The 21,573-nt window shown below is 41.8% G+C and overlaps 2 protein-coding genes across 5 annotated transcripts in view; one reads left to right on the forward strand and one right to left on the reverse strand.

The window, feature by feature from the left end:
• The first annotated feature begins 991 nt into the window (after window positions 1-991).
• NFYB (nuclear transcription factor Y subunit beta) lies at window positions 992-14,249 on the forward strand. Of its 4 annotated transcripts, none has more exons than XM_048502279.1 (7): window positions 992-1,121; window positions 8,592-8,685; window positions 9,315-9,445; window positions 9,968-10,165; window positions 11,382-11,463; window positions 12,223-12,302; window positions 12,404-14,249. In XM_048502279.1, the coding sequence occupies exons 2-7, from the start codon at window positions 8,592-8,594 to the stop codon at window positions 12,434-12,436; spliced, it is 618 nt and encodes a 205-aa protein (XP_048358236.1). In that variant the 5' UTR covers window positions 992-1,121; the 3' UTR covers window positions 12,437-14,249. The 4 variants fall into 4 exon arrangements, with proteins under 4 accessions (XP_048358236.1, XP_048358237.1, XP_048358238.1 ...); XM_048502280.1 differs by lacking the exon at window positions 992-1,121 and adding an exon at window positions 1,476-2,008; XM_048502281.1 differs by lacking the exon at window positions 992-1,121 and adding an exon at window positions 5,591-6,314.
• A 1,846-nt stretch (window positions 14,250-16,095) lies between these two features.
• The window catches only part of HCFC2 (host cell factor C2), a 47,177-nt gene continuing 41,699 nt past the window's right edge, over window positions 16,096-21,573 (reverse strand). The window contains exon 16 of the mRNA XM_048502277.1: window positions 16,096-21,011. Within this exon, the coding sequence (XP_048358234.1) occupies window positions 20,986-21,011 (26 nt within the window). The 3' untranslated portion in view covers window positions 16,096-20,985. The remainder of the gene's footprint in view (window positions 21,012-21,573) is intronic.

Raw genomic sequence — 21,573 nt, forward strand, 5'->3', positions numbered from 1 at the left:
TTCCCACCAGGCCCAGGCAACGCAGGCAGACTTCTTCGGCCTGCTCCTTTCCTAAAAGTAAATGGAATGAAGTCAGTGGTGGGGTTCAAATAATTTAATAACCTTGGGTGCTGTGTGGTTTCCGGGCTGTATGGCCGTGTTCTAGCAGCATTCTCTCCAGATGTTTCGCCTGCATCTGTGGCTGGCATCTTCAGAGGATCCTCTGAAGATGCCAGCCACAGATGCAGGCGAAACGTCAGGAGAGAATGCGGCTAGAACACAGCTATACAGCCCGGAAACCACACAGCACCCAAGTGATTCCGGCCGTGAAAGTCTTCGACAATACAAATTTAATAACCGTTTCTGGTGGTGGGATTCAAATAATTTAACAACTGGTTGTTTACAAGCACCATTTTAACAACCAGTTCTGCCGAAGTGGTGCAAACCGGCTAAACCCCACCACTGAATGAAGTGCCATGTGGGGCTGCATGAGGGGGATTTCAAGGGGCAGGGGCCCGCTGGGGGCACCGCAGGGGGGCAAAAAAGCCAGAGTGTGCACCGGACACACTTGGCCTAGCTAAGCCTCTGGAGGGTGCACAAGCTAGGCCTGGTAGAACTTGCTTCTTGCAAGCTGGGTGCTTCATTACCTTTCAAATAAACGCTACTGATCAACAATCCAGAGCCTTTTAATTGTTTCAAGGATTCAGACGTAACATCTAGCAACACAGAACATTTCCGAAGAACTCATTTATCTCAGCCTCCCTTTAAGATATGTGTTAACGTGAGGAGGGGGAAGAGCCACTGATACAGAAAACGGGGGAGGGGAGAGAAGGCAGCAACTTGGTCGCCTCCTTTCCGCGACTGGGCACAAGAGCGCGGCGGAGGGAGAGGCGCCCATATAAAGACCCAAGGGCGGATGTCGATCATCTGCGCAGCTGCGGGAGGAGGGCCCCGGCGGGAGGAAAGCCGCCCGAGAGGAAGAGCCGCGCGCGAGGGAGGGGGCGGGCGAGGAGGCGGCGCGGAGGGAGGGCAGGCCGGCTGCGGGAAGCGGTGCTCCGCGCTGGGACTGGTTCCTTCGCAGCCATTTTCTGTCCAACCAAACAGCCGATTTGCGGAGGGAGCCAACCAGGGCCGCACTGGAGGTTTGTGCCTGGCTCCGGCCAATGATTGGTAACCGGTTGCACTGCAGGCTCGAATGAAATGGCCGTCTCCCTCCCCGGGCTCCGGCGCTGCCGCTGAGGGGACCAGGAAGTGCGGGCGGCGGGAGAGAAGGGGAGACAGAGCCCGCCGGAGACAGGCGAAGCCCCGGCCCGGCTGCCTCCCTTCCCGCGGGAGCCTTTGTATTGTCGCTGGGAGGGGAGGCGGCTGCGGCTGGCCTGGCGGGCGCTCCTCGATGCGGGGGGAGGGGAGCGCGGACTGGTGGGGGAGGGGTCGCAGTGACAGGAGCTCCCGCGACCGTGGGGGGGGGGGAGAGAAGGGGCTCAACCGACGGGGGGGGGGGGGTGTTTGCTTGTGTATGGAAAGGGGTGAAAGCGGCGCTTTTTTGCCCCCGTGCCCTAATCCTTCCAGGCGCCTTCCTCCGAGCCTGGGAAGGGCAGAAAAGGCCATGGGGGTCCGCTGGGAGGTGTGGGGTCTTCTGGAGAGGCTCTTTCCGTGTCTCTTCCCCCACCCCCCGCCCCGACCGCCTTGCTCTCCCCCCCCCCACCTCCTCTGCTCGTCGTGTCTCTTTCTGTGCAAGGGCTTTGTTTCTCGCTCTTTTCCTCTCCCCCCACCGTTTTTTTCAGAAAATGTGGGGAGGGGAACGACCTCCGCTTGGGGTCTCCCCCCCCCCCCCCAGTCTCACGCCGCCACCATGACAGTGGCTTGAAGAATTTTCATCTCCTCCCTTCTTTTCTGAGCTCGCCCGCCTTTCAGTTTTGGGGTTTGGGAAGGGTTAGGAGCTGTCAAAAAGCGCCCCCTCCGTAAGAGGAGCTCCCCTCTGCCTTTTTGTCTCGCTTCGTCGTGACCTCAGCGCACAGCAGACCCGAAGGTGGGTGGGTTTTGTGGTGGTGTGTCGCGTGTGTGTGTCTCTCGAGGGAGAGGGGGGTATTTCCTTGCACATGTCACAACAATACTGTCTACTGGTGTGAGGTATTTCTTCTGTCTACATCCCCCCCTCCCCCCAGCATATAGGCTTATTATTTACCTCCCTCTTTGGTTGTTAGGGCTCCTCCTCTTATCATTAGTCTTCTAGCCACAGGAGTTCATGGAAATGTGACAGTCTCTTTTTTTTAAAGATGCTTTCACAGCGTTTGCAAATTAGAATTTTCCGCAGCCTGTAGTCGATTTTTAAAAACAATTTGCATATGTGCAGTGAGCTGGTTGAATAACTTGGCCAGCTAGAGTAGGAAATAACTGACTCTTAGGAAGACATATGTGGATTTTCCCCCTTGTAATTGACTCAGCCTTCTGTTTGCCCTAATGGATTCACTGTTTGTACATTCAAATGGATTCACTGTTTGTATGTTCAAGTTATGAGATGGGGAAAAATAATAAACACAAGCTTCAGGTATATGTGAGTGCCTGCTTTAAAAAAACAAACAAGCAAGCAGACTACTACTTTAGCAAATACAACACATTTTTTCACTGCTGGTGGATATTGTGTATATTCATAAAAGCAGCTCTGTATGTATATGCTGTCTTACCTTGAGGGTAAAATAGCTGAAATTCAAGACCAAATCTTGCATACATTTGATCTTAAGGAATATCTGCCAAATGTGGGTAATATTAAATTACTTTGTTTTAAAAACATGATAGAAACAGTAGCCAAACAAGGTGATTGAACTTCAAGTGAATTTAAGAAAACTTTTCATGGAGATACCAGCAGTATTGCATGAGAGGTAGGTTTGAATTATAACATAATATGGCAGACTTAATTAATGATTAATTAAATTACTTATCATCTTGGTAGCTCCGATGGAAGCACTGTTAGTGTTCAAGAATTTGGATGAAAATTGGGCCTGTAGTCCATAATTACACTTACTGAGTTGCAATTTCCAGTGGTGGATTATTGAATTTCCTTTGGTTCTAGTAGTGCAGATTCTCTCCCATGTGGTGGGCATTTCCATAAACAAGATTTTAGCAGAAGGGAGCCTGTTTCATCGGCCCTCTCTACATGTGTAGACTTGTAGAACCAGGTGTGCATATGGGCTCTGAGACAAAGCAGGCATAATGTGAATTGAAAATCCTGTGAGATATATAACATGTACATCTGAGATTCTGGTTTTTTAATGCCTAATGTGGTGGTAGGTGCTGAAGGATTGTAGTATCTGAGGTACTAATGAGGGAAATAGATGGAGGAAATTTTATGCTTCTGGTATGATTTGTTAGTTGCTTTTCTTTCTGTTGTCTGAAGATGTTGCCTGTGCTCTCAGTATTGGACAGCAATTGATGTATATAGATTATATTGCTGCTCCCCATTGTTGTATCTAAATCTGTTTAGCTCTATAAATCTGTTTAGCTCTATAAAATAAAAAGTTGCAAACCATTCCTAAAGAACCTACTTTAGGTATAATCAGTAACTGCTACCAGCTAAGTTCCTTGTTTATAAAATGTTGAACTGTAATATATGACTTTATTGAGATATGTAGAGAGAGACCTATATGCAAGTTGCTTTGTGAAAGGTTGGAAGAGCCATAGACTTTGAAAAATGTGTAATTCTTCAAAATATATTTTTTTGGGAGCTGAGAAATTATTAGCTTATACCTCATTCATAAACTTGTGTAAACAGGGACATCATATTATGAATAGTGTCTCTCTCTTCAAGACCTTTCTGGAACTCTGTAATCAAAAAGAATAAGAGACTTGTGCTGTAGTGCTCTTCTTGATTACAGCAAGTCTGTGACTAGCTTGAAAGGAATCTAATCTACTAGCTTTGCTGAGTGGCCACTTTAAAACTAACCTAGCCTGTTAAAAACATTAAGGTCAATTTTTTGATCTTTGGGATGTCAAGCAGCAAAATGCTTGAGCCAAGAATTAATATGCAGTTTTAAATTATTTATTTTTCCTGCAGTAATTGTTGAGATGGCCACATGAAGCTGCTGTTGGTCGTTTCCCCACTTTATAAAATAACGTCAAGGCAAACCGCGCTCCTTTGATGCGGGACTTTTGAGCGCGAGGTCTGATTCCCCACCGCAGCTTGTCCCTGTAGGAAACCTGAACTCGGCAGCCGCGAGTTCAGTCATATAACGCTCTCCACACCCACATGTTCAGTGGTCATCGGCAGAGAGCTTCTCTGTCCCGATTGGCTGGAGCGCCATTTTGTGGGTGGAACTTTGTAAAAAAAAACTGCTGCAATCGTTGCTGAAACGTCGACATGCACAGTCGTCAACACAAATTGGACCAATGCTTTTTTCCCTCTATTTAAAAAATTGTCTCTGATTGGCTGTCATGATGTGGCGCAAAATTTCTCGGAACATGGAAGTGCCCGCTTTCTCTTCCATTTCTATGTGAAACAAAGGGGGAAGAACGCGGAAGTGCCCACTTTCTCTTCCCCTCCATTTCATTGAGAAACCCAGCGGACGATCGATGATTCTTCAGTCACAATTATTTATTTATTTATTTATTTATTTATTTATTTATTTATTTATTTATTTATTTATTTATTTATTTATTATATTTGTATACCACCCTCCCCAAAGGCTCAGGGCGGTGTCCATCAATAGTAAAAACAGCTTAAAACATCGTATATAATTTATATAAATACATAAAATAACAAGACTCCGAGGCGGCACATGTCGGGCATGCCGATCGGGGAGTGCCAGGCTGTTCCTTATAAGGCCCGGAGTTGACATCATCCCCGGGCTGGAGCCAAATGCCTGGCGGAACAGGTCCTGTTCGAGCTTACAGCGCCCTACTTGAAACTTTAGTAAAGTCCCGCAGGGGGTGCCTGATCTCACTTGGAAGCCTGTTCCACCAGGTAGGGGCCAGAGCCGTAAAGGCCCTGGCCCTTGTAGAGGCCAGCCGGATCGCCTTGGGGCCAGGGATCACCAGTAGGTCCGCCTCCGATGAGCGGAGGGGCCTAGAAGGGCAATATAGGGAGAGATGGTCCCTCAAGTAAGCAGGGCCAAGGCCGCGAATGGCTTTGAAGGTCAATACCAAAACTTTAAACATGACCCGATGCTCGATAGGCAGCCAGTGCAGTTGGTATAGGACCGGCATAAGATAGGAGCCTGGCTGCCGCATTCTGCACGAGTTTCAATTTCCGGATCATGGCTAAAGGTAAGCCCGCATAGAGCTTGTTACAGTAGTCCAATCTAGAGGTGACCATGGCATGGATCACTATGGCCAGATCGGAATGGGAGAGATTAACTAATTAACAAATTAGTCGAGTCCGCGTGCGCTCAAAGCTACATGCCGACGGGTGATTTCCTGGTAAAAAATGGCAAAAGGAAATGCTGTGTGCGCATTGCGCACGCCCTGCAGTGCCCTGATTGGTCCACGTCACGATGTGCGGCAGGAAATCCAAACCCGCAGTGACCCCCGGCTTCCCCACTGCCTCGCTCTCCCCCGCGGTCACCACGGGGTTTTCAGAAATGTTGCTCGACCATCCAGGGGTCGGCATGATGCACGCTGAGGAGGACAGAGAGCGGCAGAGTCAGGGTCGCTGCGTTGCTGCCACTCAGGTAGTGGGGAATGCAGCAGGCCCCTGGTTTATTTGCCGCAACTACCGCGCAACGAAAGGTGAGTGGGGAAACGACCGTTCTTTATTTGGTTGCAATGGAAGGACTGTAGAAGAATGCCAAGAAATGAGGAAACTTTTGAATTAGGATTAAACAAAATATAATTATACTGTGAGAGTCACTAAAATGAATTCTAGTACAATGAGTTAAAGGAAGTTTTTGTTCCTTTGCTCATATGTTCAGTTCGTGCAAGCATTTCTCTGAGTTTGCTACTGTTTGTTACAAAATTTGAATCTAGATTGTTTTGTTAGTTTGCATCGAAGTACAAATTGGAAAAAAATTACATCCTTAGTAGTTAACCAAATGACATAGATGAAAAAATACCAGAACATTTCTTTTTGGTTTTTCCAGCTGGTCACTATCATGCAAAAAAAGAGCTCACTGAGAACATGTGGCTGTCTCTTTCTTTCCCCCTCCCCCCAGGTGAACCCCCTCTCTGTCAACTATGGCTCACTGCAGGATGACGCTGAGCCAGGGTCAGCGCAAGGAGAGCCTTGGGTAGCTGGTAGAGAGGCTGTTGAGCTGAGTGTTAAGGAGGCAGCTCACATGTGGTCAGCACCATGCAGCTGAGCCAGCCGCCAGCTCACATTACACACTCTTGAATTTATAACCTCGGTGAGCTGCTTATTCCTTGGAGTACTTGTGTGGGACCATCTTCTTTTCTGCTGGTGATTTTGGGCCATCTGAGCGAGGTCATGCAGGAGCAGGGCGAGTTGCGTGCCTGGAGAGGAGGGCTGGATTACCCATGCTGTTGTGCCTGCCACCTCTCATTTGGGAGGTATCTGGGAGTGGCTGAGGGGCCTCTTGCTGGTGGACTTGTGCTGCCTGGAGCCTTGTTGCATGCCATAGATTACATGCTCTTTGGCTGCCTAGTGGTCCTGCACGGCATGTTTGCCACCAAGTCCTAAGTGTGGTTTTTTTAGTTTTATTTTTGCATTTGAAAAATATGGAGAGGGACCAGAACTAAGTAGGCACTAGGACCCAAGCAGAGAATTCTACAGCAAAGAAGGTCCAGAATGTGGTGGAAGAATATACAATTAGGCTTTAATCTTTTGGTGGAAAAGAGCATAGTGTAATCCAAGGAAAACTAGCCATGTTTAAGTAAACAGTTAACTGCCATTAATTTCAGACAGACTTGAGAATTTCCCTTGGATTGTGTCCATTAAGTATAGTAAACCAGAAATATTGCCTACAGCAGTTCTGTTGGAATAAACTGGATTTCTAAAGATCAGTGTTTGGTGGATTAGACTGAATATACTTTCAGTCTTTCTTCATTACTATGACAGCGAGGAACTTGACAGCTTTTGTTCTTGGGACTGTGATAAAACTAGTGGACTCCTAATGTTATAATGTGTTGCACTTATGGTATAAGTCATTGTCAGTAACCCTTTCTTGTTGCTTATAATGCATTGCCTATAGTTTGCTATTAGGCAGTTACAAATTAATAACAGTTATAGCAAAGTATGGGGTTTTTTTGTTAGTTTCTTTGATCTATCAAAAATAGAGGGAATTGAATAACAGATATCCATAGAAATCTATTCAGTATCTAAAACAGTTTTCTAGTATAAGGACTGAGTACATGCAAGATGGTGCTACACAGCTATTTGTTGTGACAGGAAAGATCAGTTATTTGAAGTATTGAAGTACTAGTTCTGGGGTCCTATACTATGTAACTGGTATCATGGTTTATGAAAGTAAATACACTCTTCATGAAGCAAAGCTGAGTTTATTGCTCTCGTAAACATTGTTTGAACTACCATTTTCATACTTGGATGACCATTTTCCTACTTCTGCTTAAACGCTGTCATAATTTATTACGTTTACTTCATTAGTAGTCCACCTTTCTTGACTTAGGGTGCGGTTAGAATACTGTAAAAACAATCCAGTATGAAATAAAACTGGGTTTCACAATTAATTAACAGTCAATTTTCAGAATAATACATCAAGCAGACTGGATTTCTCAGTTACAAAACAATGAAATAAAAACTGCATACTTAATAAACAGTGCAGTATGAAGGGGCAGGAAAAAGAAAACTGCCTAAAATTTTCACAGGCAAGTAAAATGTATACTCTGTAATCTTAATAGATTTTGTAACAGTCTTAAGTTGTTTCCAACATTTTACTGTTGAGACTAACCAGCCATTATCATTGATCCTGTGACTCCCCAAAACAATGTCTTGAAGATAAATTAGAATTCAGCACTGGTGTTATTTGTTTTGCAAATGTGAATCCTTGTTCTGCTTCCATGCTCGTACATATTGCTTAAACTGGCTGAAATACTGAAAAATTCAGGAATAAATATTAGGTTATTTGCTGTGCATATCAATACTGTAGAACTGATAACATATTCCCAGGCATTTCACTAACACTTTGATAGAAATATTGTGCTGAATAATTAATTTGCTTTCTAAGAGTCACTAGGTGGTCAACCTTTGCTTTTAAAGTGTAGCTCAGCAGTTTAATCTTTTGTTAGTGTATATGCAGCAACCCTGCCATGTATGACCTGAAGATATTTTCCAGATTATTTTTGTGGGGGTGTTTGAAAGAAGGAACAAAATAGCTGATTGCTTTTCCACAGATCTAAAGTAACTTTTAGTTAATAAGGAGGTCTCTCATTGCTTCATGTGATTTATGAAGCTGTGTACTAAAACTCTTTAGCAAAAGATGTAGTTTGAGTAATAAACTATTGAAGGAACAGGCAGCTGAGATCAAACAAAGTTCATGTGTGGAGTGAGGAGCGTATGTACACATTCGTGCATGTATGTATGTGACAGATAACATAAATAAGTAAATTGTACCATATTTAAGTACATTAAATATTCTTAAGATTTTAGGAATGGTATGCTTAGTAAACTGGTGTGGATTCTTTAAAACATTGCCTTTCTATTCCAGATGGATGGTGATAGTTCTACAACAGATGCTTCTCAATTAGGAATTGCTGGAGATTATATTGGGAGTAGTCACTACGTGATACAGCCCCATGATGGTAAGTGATGTACTGGTCCAAACAGTGTTAATTATCTTATGGTTACTGCTGTGATCCTTTAGTGAAGATGAGTCTGTATAGCTGAAGATACATACAATTTTAACCAACATGGAATTTAAATATTTCTGAAATGACTAGGCTGGTTAACAGAACTGTGATGGGTCTTTGTCAGGGTGCAGGTATATAGAGTAGCAAAATCATATACTGCCATATGTAAGAGTTGTATAACTGAACAGTGTTAAATGAGGCAGGTAGTATTCTTGGACAGTTAATCCACGGTCTTTTAAAAGAACTTGATAGACCTCTTTCCTTCAGCTGTACAGTGCTCAGGAAGTGCTGTCGTTCTGTAAGCTAGAAATATACTAGTTCTGTTCCTTGTGTCCCTCAAACTTTCTCAGTATTGTCTAAGTATTATCAAGCCAGTGGAATCATTATCAAGGAACTGAAACTTGAGGAGAACTGACAGATCCCTTATGAGCAGTTCTATTACAACAGTCAGTTTGATGGTGACCTAAGGCTTTCCTAATGTTTGTTCTGGGGTAGATTAATTCCTGACTGTGGATCGTGTAAGGTTACTCGAGGTGTGCAATATATTGTGTTAATGTTTTTGTTTTGCCTCGTGTCCTTAGACACTGAAGACAGCATGAATGATCATGAAGACACAAATGGTTCCAAAGAGAGCTTTAGAGAACAAGATATATATCTTCCCATCGCAAATGTGGCAAGGATAATGAAAAATGCCATACCTCAGACGGGAAAGGTAATATCTCTGGAACAGAGTGCTGTTAATATTTTTTCACTTGACATGCTGGATCAGGCAAGTTTGGAGTTCATAACACAGATTTTGAAAGGTGCATTGTCTTTAGGTGGCGTTCAGAGAAGATGAAAATGTAATATTGCTTGATTATAGGATGATGTCATGGTGGGAACAGGAATAGCAGAGCCTCATCGGCATCCTAATCCTATCTAAAACCAAACCTTTGCATTTCCATCCTATGTGAGAGGCACATACTCCCAAAAAGTGGGCCAGCTTCCATTTTCTTCTAAATGAATAGTATTGTCTACTATGTATTTCAGAATTGTTATACTGAAAAACAGCCATTGATTCATAATTATTGGAAACATCTCTTCACTAAGATTTGTTTGAGGCAGCGTGTATATTTACATGCCTGTTGGTGGGTTTTTGGTGGATCGTTTTAAGTTGTGGATTTATTTAAGATGCATCTGTGTTTTATAATCTCGTCATATTTCTCAGTTTAGTCTTAATGTGTGCTTTTTCCAGATTGCTAAGGATGCAAAGGAATGCGTGCAGGAGTGCGTAAGTGAATTCATCAGCTTTATAACGTCAGAAGCAAGTGAGAGGTGTCACCAAGAAAAACGGAAGACTATAAATGGGGAAGATATTCTTTTTGCCATGTCCACCCTGGGATTTGACAGCTATGTTGAACCTTTGAAGTTGTATCTCCAGAAGTTCAGGGAGGTTTGTATTCTTGACTCCTCCTGGTGGTTTCATGTGCAGCACTTTCCAGAGATGTAGTTTATGTGATTGACTTGTGAAGTCTTTTCTTGTGTACCAGAGTAGCTGAACACTAACGGGATGGTTGGGATACATCTTTTCAGAATGTCATTCAAGGCTGAAGTTGTTTTTTATTGTTTTTGTTGAGTTTTTCATTTGTACTGATGTGCCCAGCCATTAGATCTTTTAAGGATGTGGCCTTTTTTGGTGGTATCTGACTGTCTTCCCTTAACCTTGCCTCTATTTAACTTTTCATGTGTACATCACATCCTAGAGAGGGGGAAAGCAAGCAACTGATTTCACCATTTTTTCACTGTTGCCATTCTAAGGTATAGGGAGCATCAGCTGGTGACAGTGGCTGCTACAGGACCTCCTTATTGCTGCTTGCTTACCTGCAGCAAGAGCAGCCACCAGCCAGGTTGAGGAAGAGGATGTGTGAGCACACATTGGGTGGTAATGGTGATATCTCATATAGCCTTGAACTTTACACGTTCCAAAGGTGGTAGCTGTGCTGTGGCAGCCTCAAAAGAATGTGACAGCTAGGGCTGTTACAGATATAAAAGCATGGAGTTGGAAGGGACCTCCAGAGTGATCTAGCCCAACACTCTGCACAGTGCAAAAAATTCACTACTACCTCCCCTTGTGACCCCTATTCCATGCCCAGAAGATGGCAAAAAACCCTTCCAGGATCCCCAGCCAATCAGGCCTGGAGGAAAATTCCTTCATGACCCTAAAGTGGTGGTTGGTGTTACTCTGTAAGATAGGGTCACCAGAATGCAGCACTGATATAACTCTTCCTATTCTCTCTCTCATTATCTGCCTGAGTTCACAGAATCATTGTTGCTTTCAGATGGCCAACTAGCTCTGCTTAAAAACCTGCCAAGAGCCCCTCTCCTCCTGTTCTTGAATCTGTTGTGAGATCTGGTTGTAAAATGTAAATGAAAGTTTATTCCTTATGCCTATTGCAGAATTCTTTTTGTAATAATTGGAGGACCTCTCTTAGACATTGAGAATTCTATATATGGTCACTTAGCAAACAAAATTCTGTTATGGGGAGCTTGTATTTGAAAAAAAATACCCAAAGAATCTGGAAACTCAATAGGTATTCCAAAGTGTTTGCTGTTGGGTTTATACCATTGATGCTGCCAATATTCTCACAGATGTTTGTGCTTTCTTTAAGGCAATGAAAGGAGAAAAGGGAATTGGGGGAGCAGTTACCACAGCGGATGGCCTTAGTGAAGAGCTTACAGAGGAAGCTTTTAGTAAGTATCACTTGAAGCTACTAGTTCTCATTGAGCAGCTGTTACTGGTGGCAAAAATGGTCATTGGTCAGTACTATTCTTGGACAGTGAAGAACTGGACACTACATTCCTACTGTTCAATATTTATTGAAAGGAAAAGTTTCCATCCGGGTGCATCTTGCAGTGTTCCCTTTGATATTAATCACAATTTGCTCATGACCTTGTTTTTTCAATCACATACCAAATCCTTTTTGGAAATACCACCACCTGCTTGATACCATGCAGACCTAGCTTGGTTTCTAAGTAAAGTAATTCATTTGTGTCTCCATGTTTAAAAAGGAATTGGTTTGCTGCCTGCTTCACAGCTCACAAGAGCTGCAGCACAAACTGAATGTACACCTTCATGGTTGCTTGTGACATAACATTATTTATGCTGCAGTCTGGTCAAGATACTATTTACACTCAATTGTCATAATTTTGTAGTAAGTAACTTGACTTCTGGAGTCTTGTTAACAGCAGGCATGAATATATTAAACTTCAATTGTTTCTCTCCACACTGTGTCACGGAAATACATCTCCCCCAAGACATGCCTCTGAAGAAGCCAGACATAGGTGTGGGCAAAATGTTGGGAGTTAAAACTACCAGACCATAGCCACGCAGCCTGGAAAGATCACAACAGTCAGTTGATTCTGACCGTGAAAGCCGTGACTGTATATTTGAAACAAAATTGGGTGTGTTACTATGTGAACTTGCTCACCAAAATATTTCTTTTCTTCTAGCCAACCAGTTGCCAGCAGGTTTGATTACTACAGATGGCCAACAGCAAAATGTTATGGTCTATACAACATCTTATCAACAGGTACATTGTCCATCCCTCATCTTTTGTTTTTTGGCTTGATTGTATCTAAAAGTGTTCAGTTTCCAGGAAAGTAATCTTTTTTCCTCCCTTTCACTCCCTAGATCTCTGGTGTCCAGCAAATTCAGTTCTCATGATTGGAAGGCTTTGGATCTGGGAATGTGAGACGTGGGAGGAACTAGGGAATGCATAAAGGTTTGAAATGGCTGGTAAAGAAGAAAATGTCACTTTGTATATTTCAGTAGCTGTAACGTAGCTGCCTGAGGCTTGACTAATTGAGGTGTGAACTCTGACTCGAACCTTTTCTCATGAATGATTTTTTAAAAAATTGGATTTTAAAGGTATTAAAGTATTTTTGTTTTGTACAAGAGTTTGTCGCTCTGTATAACTCCTGTATGCATTGTATATTGCAATTTACTACTGTCAGAGATTTGTAGACAGTTTCTTATTTTCATATTGAATCATGTTACTTTTGTAATTCAAGTAAAACAGCTGGGCTTAATTCATGTTTACCCTTTGAATAAAACATAAGGGTACTGTTTATTTTGATTGCAAGTTGCCTCTTCTTATGAAATTTGAGCCGATCTTTGTTTTGTAACTGTCTTGCATGACTAAAGTTGCGTTAACGTATTTATTGATATTTTAACTTTGAAAGGGAATTCCTCAAGCGCCTGCAGTTCAAATTAAGTGCTCCCACTATTTTTAATGTAATTATTGAATTAAATGTGAATCCATATGTAACTAGTCCTTAGATCTTCTCAGCATTAGACACTTGGGACATAGGCTACCAGGAACTCCTTTGCCCCTGCTTTACGATAATGACACTGCAGAGCTAGTTGTTGGGTTTTGGCTGGTGTTCAGTAACAGTGTTAGCTGTACCTTGTGGTGCAGTACTTCTGCACCAGCTGGAGTATGTAGTAATTTTGGTTCATCCCTTTGATTAGGAGCATTAGTCGCACTGCTTTTGAAATAAATTTTTTTCATTTTTGAACTTTTTTAAACAAAGCAAACTTCCTTTACTCCATTTGAGTTTTGGTAAATATCTTTTTTGAAGCGTGTGGCAGTTTATAACAAATGAAGTGTGTAAGCATGTGTCTGGGATCTGAAATGAGGGACTTGAGCTTCTAGATGCTAGCTCTTTCCTGTCCTTGCAATAAATTATGCTGAAGGTTTAGGTAGGTACACAAATCCTGAGATCTTGTGTGCCAGCCTGTCAGTATCTAGGATGGAACATTGTGGCAATGACTTGTTGTTTTGGCTACCTGCAGTTGTTGCCTAGAAGTGATCCACTAGAGATTAAATTTTAGATGAGTGGAGAGCCTGTGACTCTTTAAAGAAGGCTCCAGGATAACTGTTTATAGTATGAATCTACTCATAGGGTCCCAGCCTTCATGTTTGCCAGATGGGCAATGTACAGTATGACAAAATGTTAATTGTCTATGGAGAGTTGGTGAGTTAGTCATTGTTGGTATCTTCAGAGTAGCCCCCGCCTGATTTTAGGGCCAAACTATGTTTCCTCACAGCTGGTACTCAAGCTTCTATGCATCGCAGGTATATATTGGGTAGGTTAAAGAACTTGTTTATCATTTCCTATGTATAATTTAATGTGAAGTAGGGTCTGTACCAGCTATAGGTCTAACCAACTCCTTAATAATAATACAAATGTAGAACACATGCACAGTGTGAGATAAATGCAAGGCTCATTCCAGTATAGTCCCTGTGACAAAGAAACTGCAGTGAACTAATACAGGTGGAGACATGCCTAAAGAAAGGAGGGGCAGGCAGTGACTAAAAGTGATTATTTCCTGATGTGGTGAATTTCAGTTCGTATTTCTTTTACCTTTCCCTGACAGGATAGCTGATGTTGGTAAACGTTAAATATTTCATCCTGAATGCTGTCAGGGGAAATTGATTGCTGAAAGTGAATAAAAACAGCCAATGGATATAGTATATAGACTTAATTTTTTATTAATGCTTTGTAAACTGTTTCTCTGAAAACCTTACAGGCAAACTACCAGTTTAATTTCCAGGAATATATCTTAGTACAGTAGATCTCCTATGCAACATTTATCAGCAGTGATGGCTCTTGATCCACTTACACATTAAATAGCTTGGGTCAGATTTTCCCGTAATGTGGCAATATAATCTTGTTCATCTGACTCACTCCTTGAGTCAATCTAGACTTAGAACTGAACTTGCTTATAGTTGAGCAAAGCAAACTGCAGGTATAGAAAACAGTCTGAAGAATTAAAGCCAGTCCTGGCTTTTTCATGACAGAAGACACTGATAAAAGGGATATAAACATCTCTTCATTCCTGAAAACTGCATAGCCTAATGGTTGAGCAGCCTAAATGTCTAATAGCCCCAACCAAATCTGCTGGGAGTAGATTCAGGCACCTTCCCTGGGGCATTGCCCCTGCAGAGGGGCAGATCTGCATATGGGCAGCTGTCGTAGCCTTCTGCAGCAGCAGGACTCAGTGCTCAACACTGCACCAGCATCCCGGAGCCTCCACAGCGGGGACAGTCCAGAGTGGATGGGGGAGGAGCTGACATTGGCTGTCCCCCAGCTATTGCCCCTGTTGTGCTGGAAGCAGGGGCTTTGGGCTTACGCAACCTTTTTGGTGGTATAAGTCCATTAAGCCCAATGGGGGTTTTCTAGTGGCGGGGAAGCTTTTTTTGTGTTTGTAGCCTCCCTACTCCGCCGGGAAACTGTAGACATTGGCATTTGCAGACCTGTGCCGCCACATATGGGTGCCTGGCCTTTTGGGTGGGGTTGTCCATGTGTCTTCACTAATCACATAGTGGCTAACTGAATCTTTTGTTGAGATTCCATACATTTTTAAAACTTAAGAAAATGTGAGCCCAGACTGAATGTGTATCATAACAGGCCTGGACATATTTAACAACTCCAGTTTACTAGTGCCTGACCTGTATATAATATTGTATTTATTTATTTATTTATTTATTTATTTATTCGATTTTTATACCGCCCCATCCCCAAGGGGCTCTGGGCGGTGTACAACATAAAATACAGCTAAAACACTAGTTAAAACAATTTAAAGCAGCGATAAACGTAAGAGGCGTCCAGCAACCCCACTTTTAAGAATCCTCCCTAGGAGGGAGGAACGGCGAGTCCCATTAGTTGGAACGGGGAGGGCTGCTCAAGCTGATTTAATCATCCAGTTCTTAATATGTTCAGTTTTTGCAAAAACTACTGCTTTAATTGGCTTCCGAATTTCCCTAGGCACAGACCATGTACTTTTGTACCTAATTTTTAGAAGCTTTCACTGATCTCCCCTAGTTCTTATTTACCGTTTCTGCCTTTTTTGAAAAAAACAAACCAACCCAAGATGGTGTTTTACGGAGCTTCATCATTGTGTTTTCAGGATTCCAAATGAATGATGAAGTAGGCTACACATTTTTTTAATCAAACAAAAGTAAAGAAAGGATAAAATTACTAAAGAATAGCTGACATTCTCAACACAATGAATTAATGTCTATTTTTAAATGTGTTTCCTATCCTATATTCTGCTCAAGCTGATTTTAAACAATCAGCAATTAACACATAACAAAAATGGTAGAGTATCCAATAACTCTTAGAAGTTATAGTGGCCAGTATATGCAAATTTTCCATGGCCTCAAAAAGATGGCCACTGAGGGTACCCTCGGATCTGTGTAATGTGACTGCATAACCTACCACACCTTGGTTTTAAAACCTGGCCAGATCCTTGAGTAGCTAAACAGATTAAGTTTCTCTATATAATCTTAGTTTAAACACAGAGGCAGACATTAAACATTCTTAAGACAAATCACTTTATTACAAAGAAAGAACAATGCTACTTTTATTTCATTGTACAAAATATTGGATTTTTTTGTAGAGACCATTTCTGTTCAAGGTCTTAAGACAATGACTTAGCTGGGTTGACCCATTTCAACATTCCAGTTAACGGTGGTATCTTTTTGTTAAAGTCTATGGCTTACTTGTGTGCTCTACTTCAAAACTATGGTCAGATATTGCTGTAAGTCATACATAACAGTTTCTTGTTCACATAACTAGATATCCATTGTCACAAAACATTTTAAGTAAAATTGATGCAGTATGTCATAAACAGCATTGACTTCTCTACTTATAACTTTCATACCAAATCTATTACTTCTTGAAGTTTCTACAGGATGGAGTCAGATTTACATAAGATGTTACACATATGTTTGTTACAAAGGCAAACAAGACAGCTTTCACCAATTCCTCAAATAACCTGATTAGATTTAGATTTTCAGTGAACATCCAGTGGGTCAGACATTAACTATCATTGGTTATAGACTCTAAATTTTATCGTCGAAGTGGGAGTTATAAGTTTAAGTGCTTATCAGAGAAGCAGGTACAGAAAAGTTATGTAACATCACACTAGGAGGGAAGCTACAGAAAACTGGTATGCATGTTACTAATTTGATGCATGTAGATGGAATGGAACTGTAGACATGGACAAATAATATAGTCTATTGGCAGAAGCACACAAACACTGAAAGTCATGTCTGCATTAACAACGGCACAATTTTTACCTTTGGTAGTCATGACACACCCTTAAAAACAAGTGCAGAAATATGAACGCAAAGTGCAAAAATACTCACAGATATACCCAACACATTATATTGTTAAGTAACGTATCTACAAAGTTATTAATAGCCAAGTAATCAGACATAATTGACATTCTGTCAAGAGCAGGCCAGATATTAAGAAAAAGACTCTTGTTTCAGCTTCCCTTTAGTATTTAAAAAGGTATTTCTTGACACCCCCATAGCTGCTGGCAAACCTGAAGCCAGAAGTACCGTGTGGTATGCCAAGGTGGAAGGAAGCACATTGTCTATGTATGACAATTCAGGGAAGAACTGGCACATTCCTGGCAACCACAGGTACTTCATCTAGAAGGCCTTTCTCCTCCTTTGAAGACCAGAGCCATAAACATTTTCTCAGCAACTATTTCACAGTGCTAGCAAGGCTCTGTTCTCATTACAGCTTGGATGATTTTTAATTCTGAAGAGCACCCAAAATCTTGAGGCTCTCTCACAGACTTTTTCAGACATGGATATTAAACATATGCAACAGGAAAGGGTAAATATAAGCATTATGAACGGAAGAAGTCAGTTTCACTGTATATGACATATATATATGCAAAGAACAAATCACTCTCTGTCATTTATGCAGTATACCCAACTCCCTTTTTCCAAGGGGGAGCCTGAAAATCCATCTCAAGAGGATGTTAACATGCAAAGCAACAACCCCCTGATGAAACAGATCTGGGGCTACAGTTAAAAAAGGAAGCTTGGAATTTTCGGCTTAATACTCACAAAATTCACTAAACTTCACCTAACTGTGCTACCCTCCCTCATTGCCTTAAAAACTTACTAGTGTAATTAAAAAACTTAGGGGGAAAATAAGAGAAAGCACTTTTAAGTATTTATTATCCATTCAACAAGGTTTTTTATTTTTTTAAAGAGGGTTTCCATTTTTTCCCCTCGTGGCATTACAGATTGTGCTGCAACGTACAAGGGCTGGCCACAAATCACTGTACTGTGATGAACTGAATCTCCTCCCCGCCATATTAGTTAGTGCTGGAGATGAGTCTAATTTCTAATCCTCCCTATATTAGGCGTCAGCCTCAGTTCCCCATCTGTAAAAATGGAGTAACTTCCCTCAAAGCAATCCCACCAGGGTGAACAAGGAATGATTGTAAAGCACTACATTACCGTAATCCACTTTAAAACTGATCATGCAGATCAAGTAATTCCCATCTTAATTTATTAGGCATTGATGGAAAAACCAAGTGCAAAATATTCACTTTATTGCACATATGCACCTAACCATGTTTCATTTTATTTAGAAGCAAAAAGGTATAATCCGCAGGAACCCTTACAAGTCTCATTCAAATGAACGTAAGATTATAGCTGTTCACAAACCATGTTCCTGCTGGATTGGGCTTTAGGCTGTCTTTGCCAAGTGTACTGGCATCGTTCAGCCATTTTACTCTACAATTTGGTAAACTACTTATACATAAAAGGCATCCAAACGCCTTCACTTAGTACACTTGTGGGGTTAGGAATAGATTACTATTCCTTCTAAGGGCCACTTCTCACACTACGTTTCCACTACAAAGGTAGGAGGAAACCATGCGTTATCTGTATACACCACTATGTGTCAACATAGGTTGGGTGTTCATTTTGCCATATACATATAAAGTTTTCTTTTACCTCTGCACAGGAAAAAAAGTGAAGTGGCTGGCACATTAGTGATAAAATAAGGTTAAAAAATTCACTGCCATGATTATAAGGAGAAACTCAGCTAAAACCTGAACAACTGAGAAAAGATGCATACAGACATCTCTCCCTGTATGAATGATTCCCAGGTTGTTGTTGTTTTGTCATAGGGAAAACTCTGCTCCTCCCCATCCGCTCTCCCCCTTGACTGCCAAAAATGCCTGGCTCCAGCATGGACCTTCTCCTCTGCCTCTTCCCTCCAATGCGTTAGGCAGTTTTCATTTAAAACATTTTCTCCAGGTACCCAGCTGTTAAAATGCTTACAGAGTTCTTTTTTATAATAATTTTTAAAGCCAGTCATTTTTTTTAACGTGAAGCACTGAGGGTGCAGAATGTTGGGGAGACAGAGTCATGATTGTCACAACAGCCAGCCAACAAGCACTATGCACAGCTGGCTTATGCTGGAAACACAAAACACTAGTTGCTTCAGAGCCCGATTCAGTTTGGAAATTAGTGCATCTGTCACAAACAGGGTGAGAGCAGATCCGCAGTTGGTTCATTGATCAAGACATGTATGTCTGTATGCAGCTTAATGGGAAAAGGAAAATATATGCCATAAAAGCATGTTGTATGTGCAAAACTGCTTTAACTTTACTACAGAATTTTTCTGGAAGCAACACAAAGCATCACAAAGTGAAATTCTTATTAGTGCAAAACAGCATGAATATGCCAACAAAAGCATACAGTTTTTCTTTCTTTTTTTTAAACGAAGCACTCTTTGTGGAGGACTTTCAATATGTAAAGACTCTTGTAAACATTCAAAATATCTACAGAATTAACATTTCTATGCCCATGAGAACCAATAGTAGTGCATTGACACTCAGTTTGCTTTTCATAACCAAAATGACTAGTTTAGCAATTTGCATATCATCAGGGGGATACTTTCAAGGATTAAAACATGTGTTTACAAATGCTAGAAAAATCTTTACAAAAATGAATATATTAAAATATTCTATACACTTTTAAGTCACTGTAAACTAAAACATTTGTCTTGCACCAACATATCGTGAAGAACAGGGGATACAAGAAGAATATAACTGCATATAGGTCAAGACAGAAATGAGCACGTTTTGCCCACTTATTTCCACATGTTTGCCAATAACATTTGGTGTGGTGTGCAAATCTTCAGGGTCCTCTCCAGATGCAAGACACTGCTGTGCCTAACTAGGTGGTCTGAGTCTGCCAGAAGTCCTGCTCCTTTGGCATTACATCACCACAATGGATAAATGGCAGAGCCTACCAGAAGCCCTGTACTCTTGTGAAGTGTGATGCTGCCCAGTCATGCATGGCAGACACAGACTAAAAAGGTCTTAAAGGGGACACAAAAAGGTTACCAACTCTCCACAGAAGAAGGCGCTCACTTTTTAACGCCACCTTAACTAACCGTCATCTTCTGTACCCTGTTTGTTTGCAAGAGTTCTGCTGCATCAAGGCAGGGACCACTGCTTCAAACTCTTCGGAAACTTTTCCACATGGGGTTCAAAACAAATCAGGGTTCCCAACAGATCACTCCTGCCAGTAAATGTTAAAATGCACAGGAAGAATCAAACACCTGTGCAGGTCAACTGAGCATCCTCTAATAATGTGGAAGAATCTCAGCACAACCTGTCAAACTTAATAAATCCTTCCTATGGTTTCTAGTAAGAGTGGATGGGACCACACGGTCATAAAGAAAATGTGTTCACTCCATCACTAAAACAAACCAGCAAAAAGGGAGACAAAGCTAAGTTATCAAAAATGGTTACAATTGTAAAATCATCCCCTAATCATCAACATTACGGACAAAAGGCAAGCGTTCTGAAAAGATGTTTGAAAACCAAAGAATTTGCTTCCAGCATCTCTGAATGCCATATCGCTACTGAAGTCTTCAAACAACTTGTTCAGCCATATCTTCAAAGGCCTAGATCTGCAGGGCTGTACGACATTTGTGGAAAGTCTCTGTGCAGGTCTCCAAACTGCTTTTTAAACTGCCCTGAGTTAGCCTATAATGGGAAAGCAGCAACATTTGAGATGTTGTATGCCCCATGAATTTCCCTTTAAGTAACTGCCAAAACCACATTACAAACCTTTAAAAAAAACAGGGAAGTTTTAAAAGAGCGTTGGTAACCTACGTCCATGAGCTGGGAACAATTGAAAGGAAGACTCTCCCCAAACTTTTAGAGGTGTATGTAGCCCAATGGATAGTCAGCCAAGGACTCCAGCCAGGAACGTGCTGGATAAAGTGGTATGAAAAACTGAGCCAGTACAACTCCATTTTTGCAAGCCTCTACAATGTTGATGCTGGGAAGTTCAAGACAATGTAAAAATAAAATATTTGGAGGATTTACAAAATGTCATGCAAGCAAACTGCTACTTCCCAACTTGCATGCTGCTTCTATTTTGGACCTGATGTTTTCGTTTCTGCAACGAAAGAGAACATGTTGTTTAGCTTCCAGCGTCCTGGCCAAAACCTACTCAAGAAGATACAAATAAATCAGTTAAAGTTCTGGGCCTCAACCTTTTGAGTTGCAGTGCCATTAAGAAGCAAGCAAAACCAGATTTGGACTTGCGATACGATCTGCTGAATCCATCGCAGCGTTTCTGCAGAAGTTAGGATTTCCACCTGCACAGCATGAATTCCTTTTACCCCCTCCTGCAGCAGCCCAAAATGCCTCTGAAATCCTACTTTTGAAGGAGAGAAGATCCCCAGGAACAGGGTGTTGGGATGCATGTTGGGTTGCCATGGATGAAGGGAGCCAAAGAAGTTTTGCTCCAGCCAAAGAAATCTCTGCACCCATGGAAACACTGTGCTCAATCCAACCAAACAAGACCCCAAGGAACAGGAGATGACCTTTTGATCCTCTACCCTTAACTTCCCTATAGGAACACACAACCACATCCTTAGCGCCCCCCCCCCCCCCAGCCTTCTCCTTCATGCATGGTCATCTTGTGCACCTTAAAACAGCGTGACCATGTGGTGTCA

This window comes from Sphaerodactylus townsendi, linkage group LG06 (genome assembly GCF_021028975.2).
Source record: "Sphaerodactylus townsendi isolate TG3544 linkage group LG06, MPM_Stown_v2.3, whole genome shotgun sequence".
Taxonomy (NCBI): Eukaryota; Metazoa; Chordata; class Lepidosauria; order Squamata; family Sphaerodactylidae; genus Sphaerodactylus; species Sphaerodactylus townsendi.

Excerpts from the sequence above, each read along its gene's own strand:
- NFYB (XM_048502279.1), top strand. The coding sequence starts at position 8,592 with ATGGATGGTGATAGTTCTACAACAGATGCTTCTCAATTAGGAATTGCT. Across the intron at positions 8,686-9,314 it reads CGTGATACAGCCCCATGATG|ACACTGAAGACAGCATGAAT; the intron begins GTAAGTGATGTA and ends TCGTGTCCTTAG. Across the intron at positions 10,166-11,381 it reads ATCTCCAGAAGTTCAGGGAG|GCAATGAAAGGAGAAAAGGG; the intron begins GTTTGTATTCTT and ends GCTTTCTTTAAG.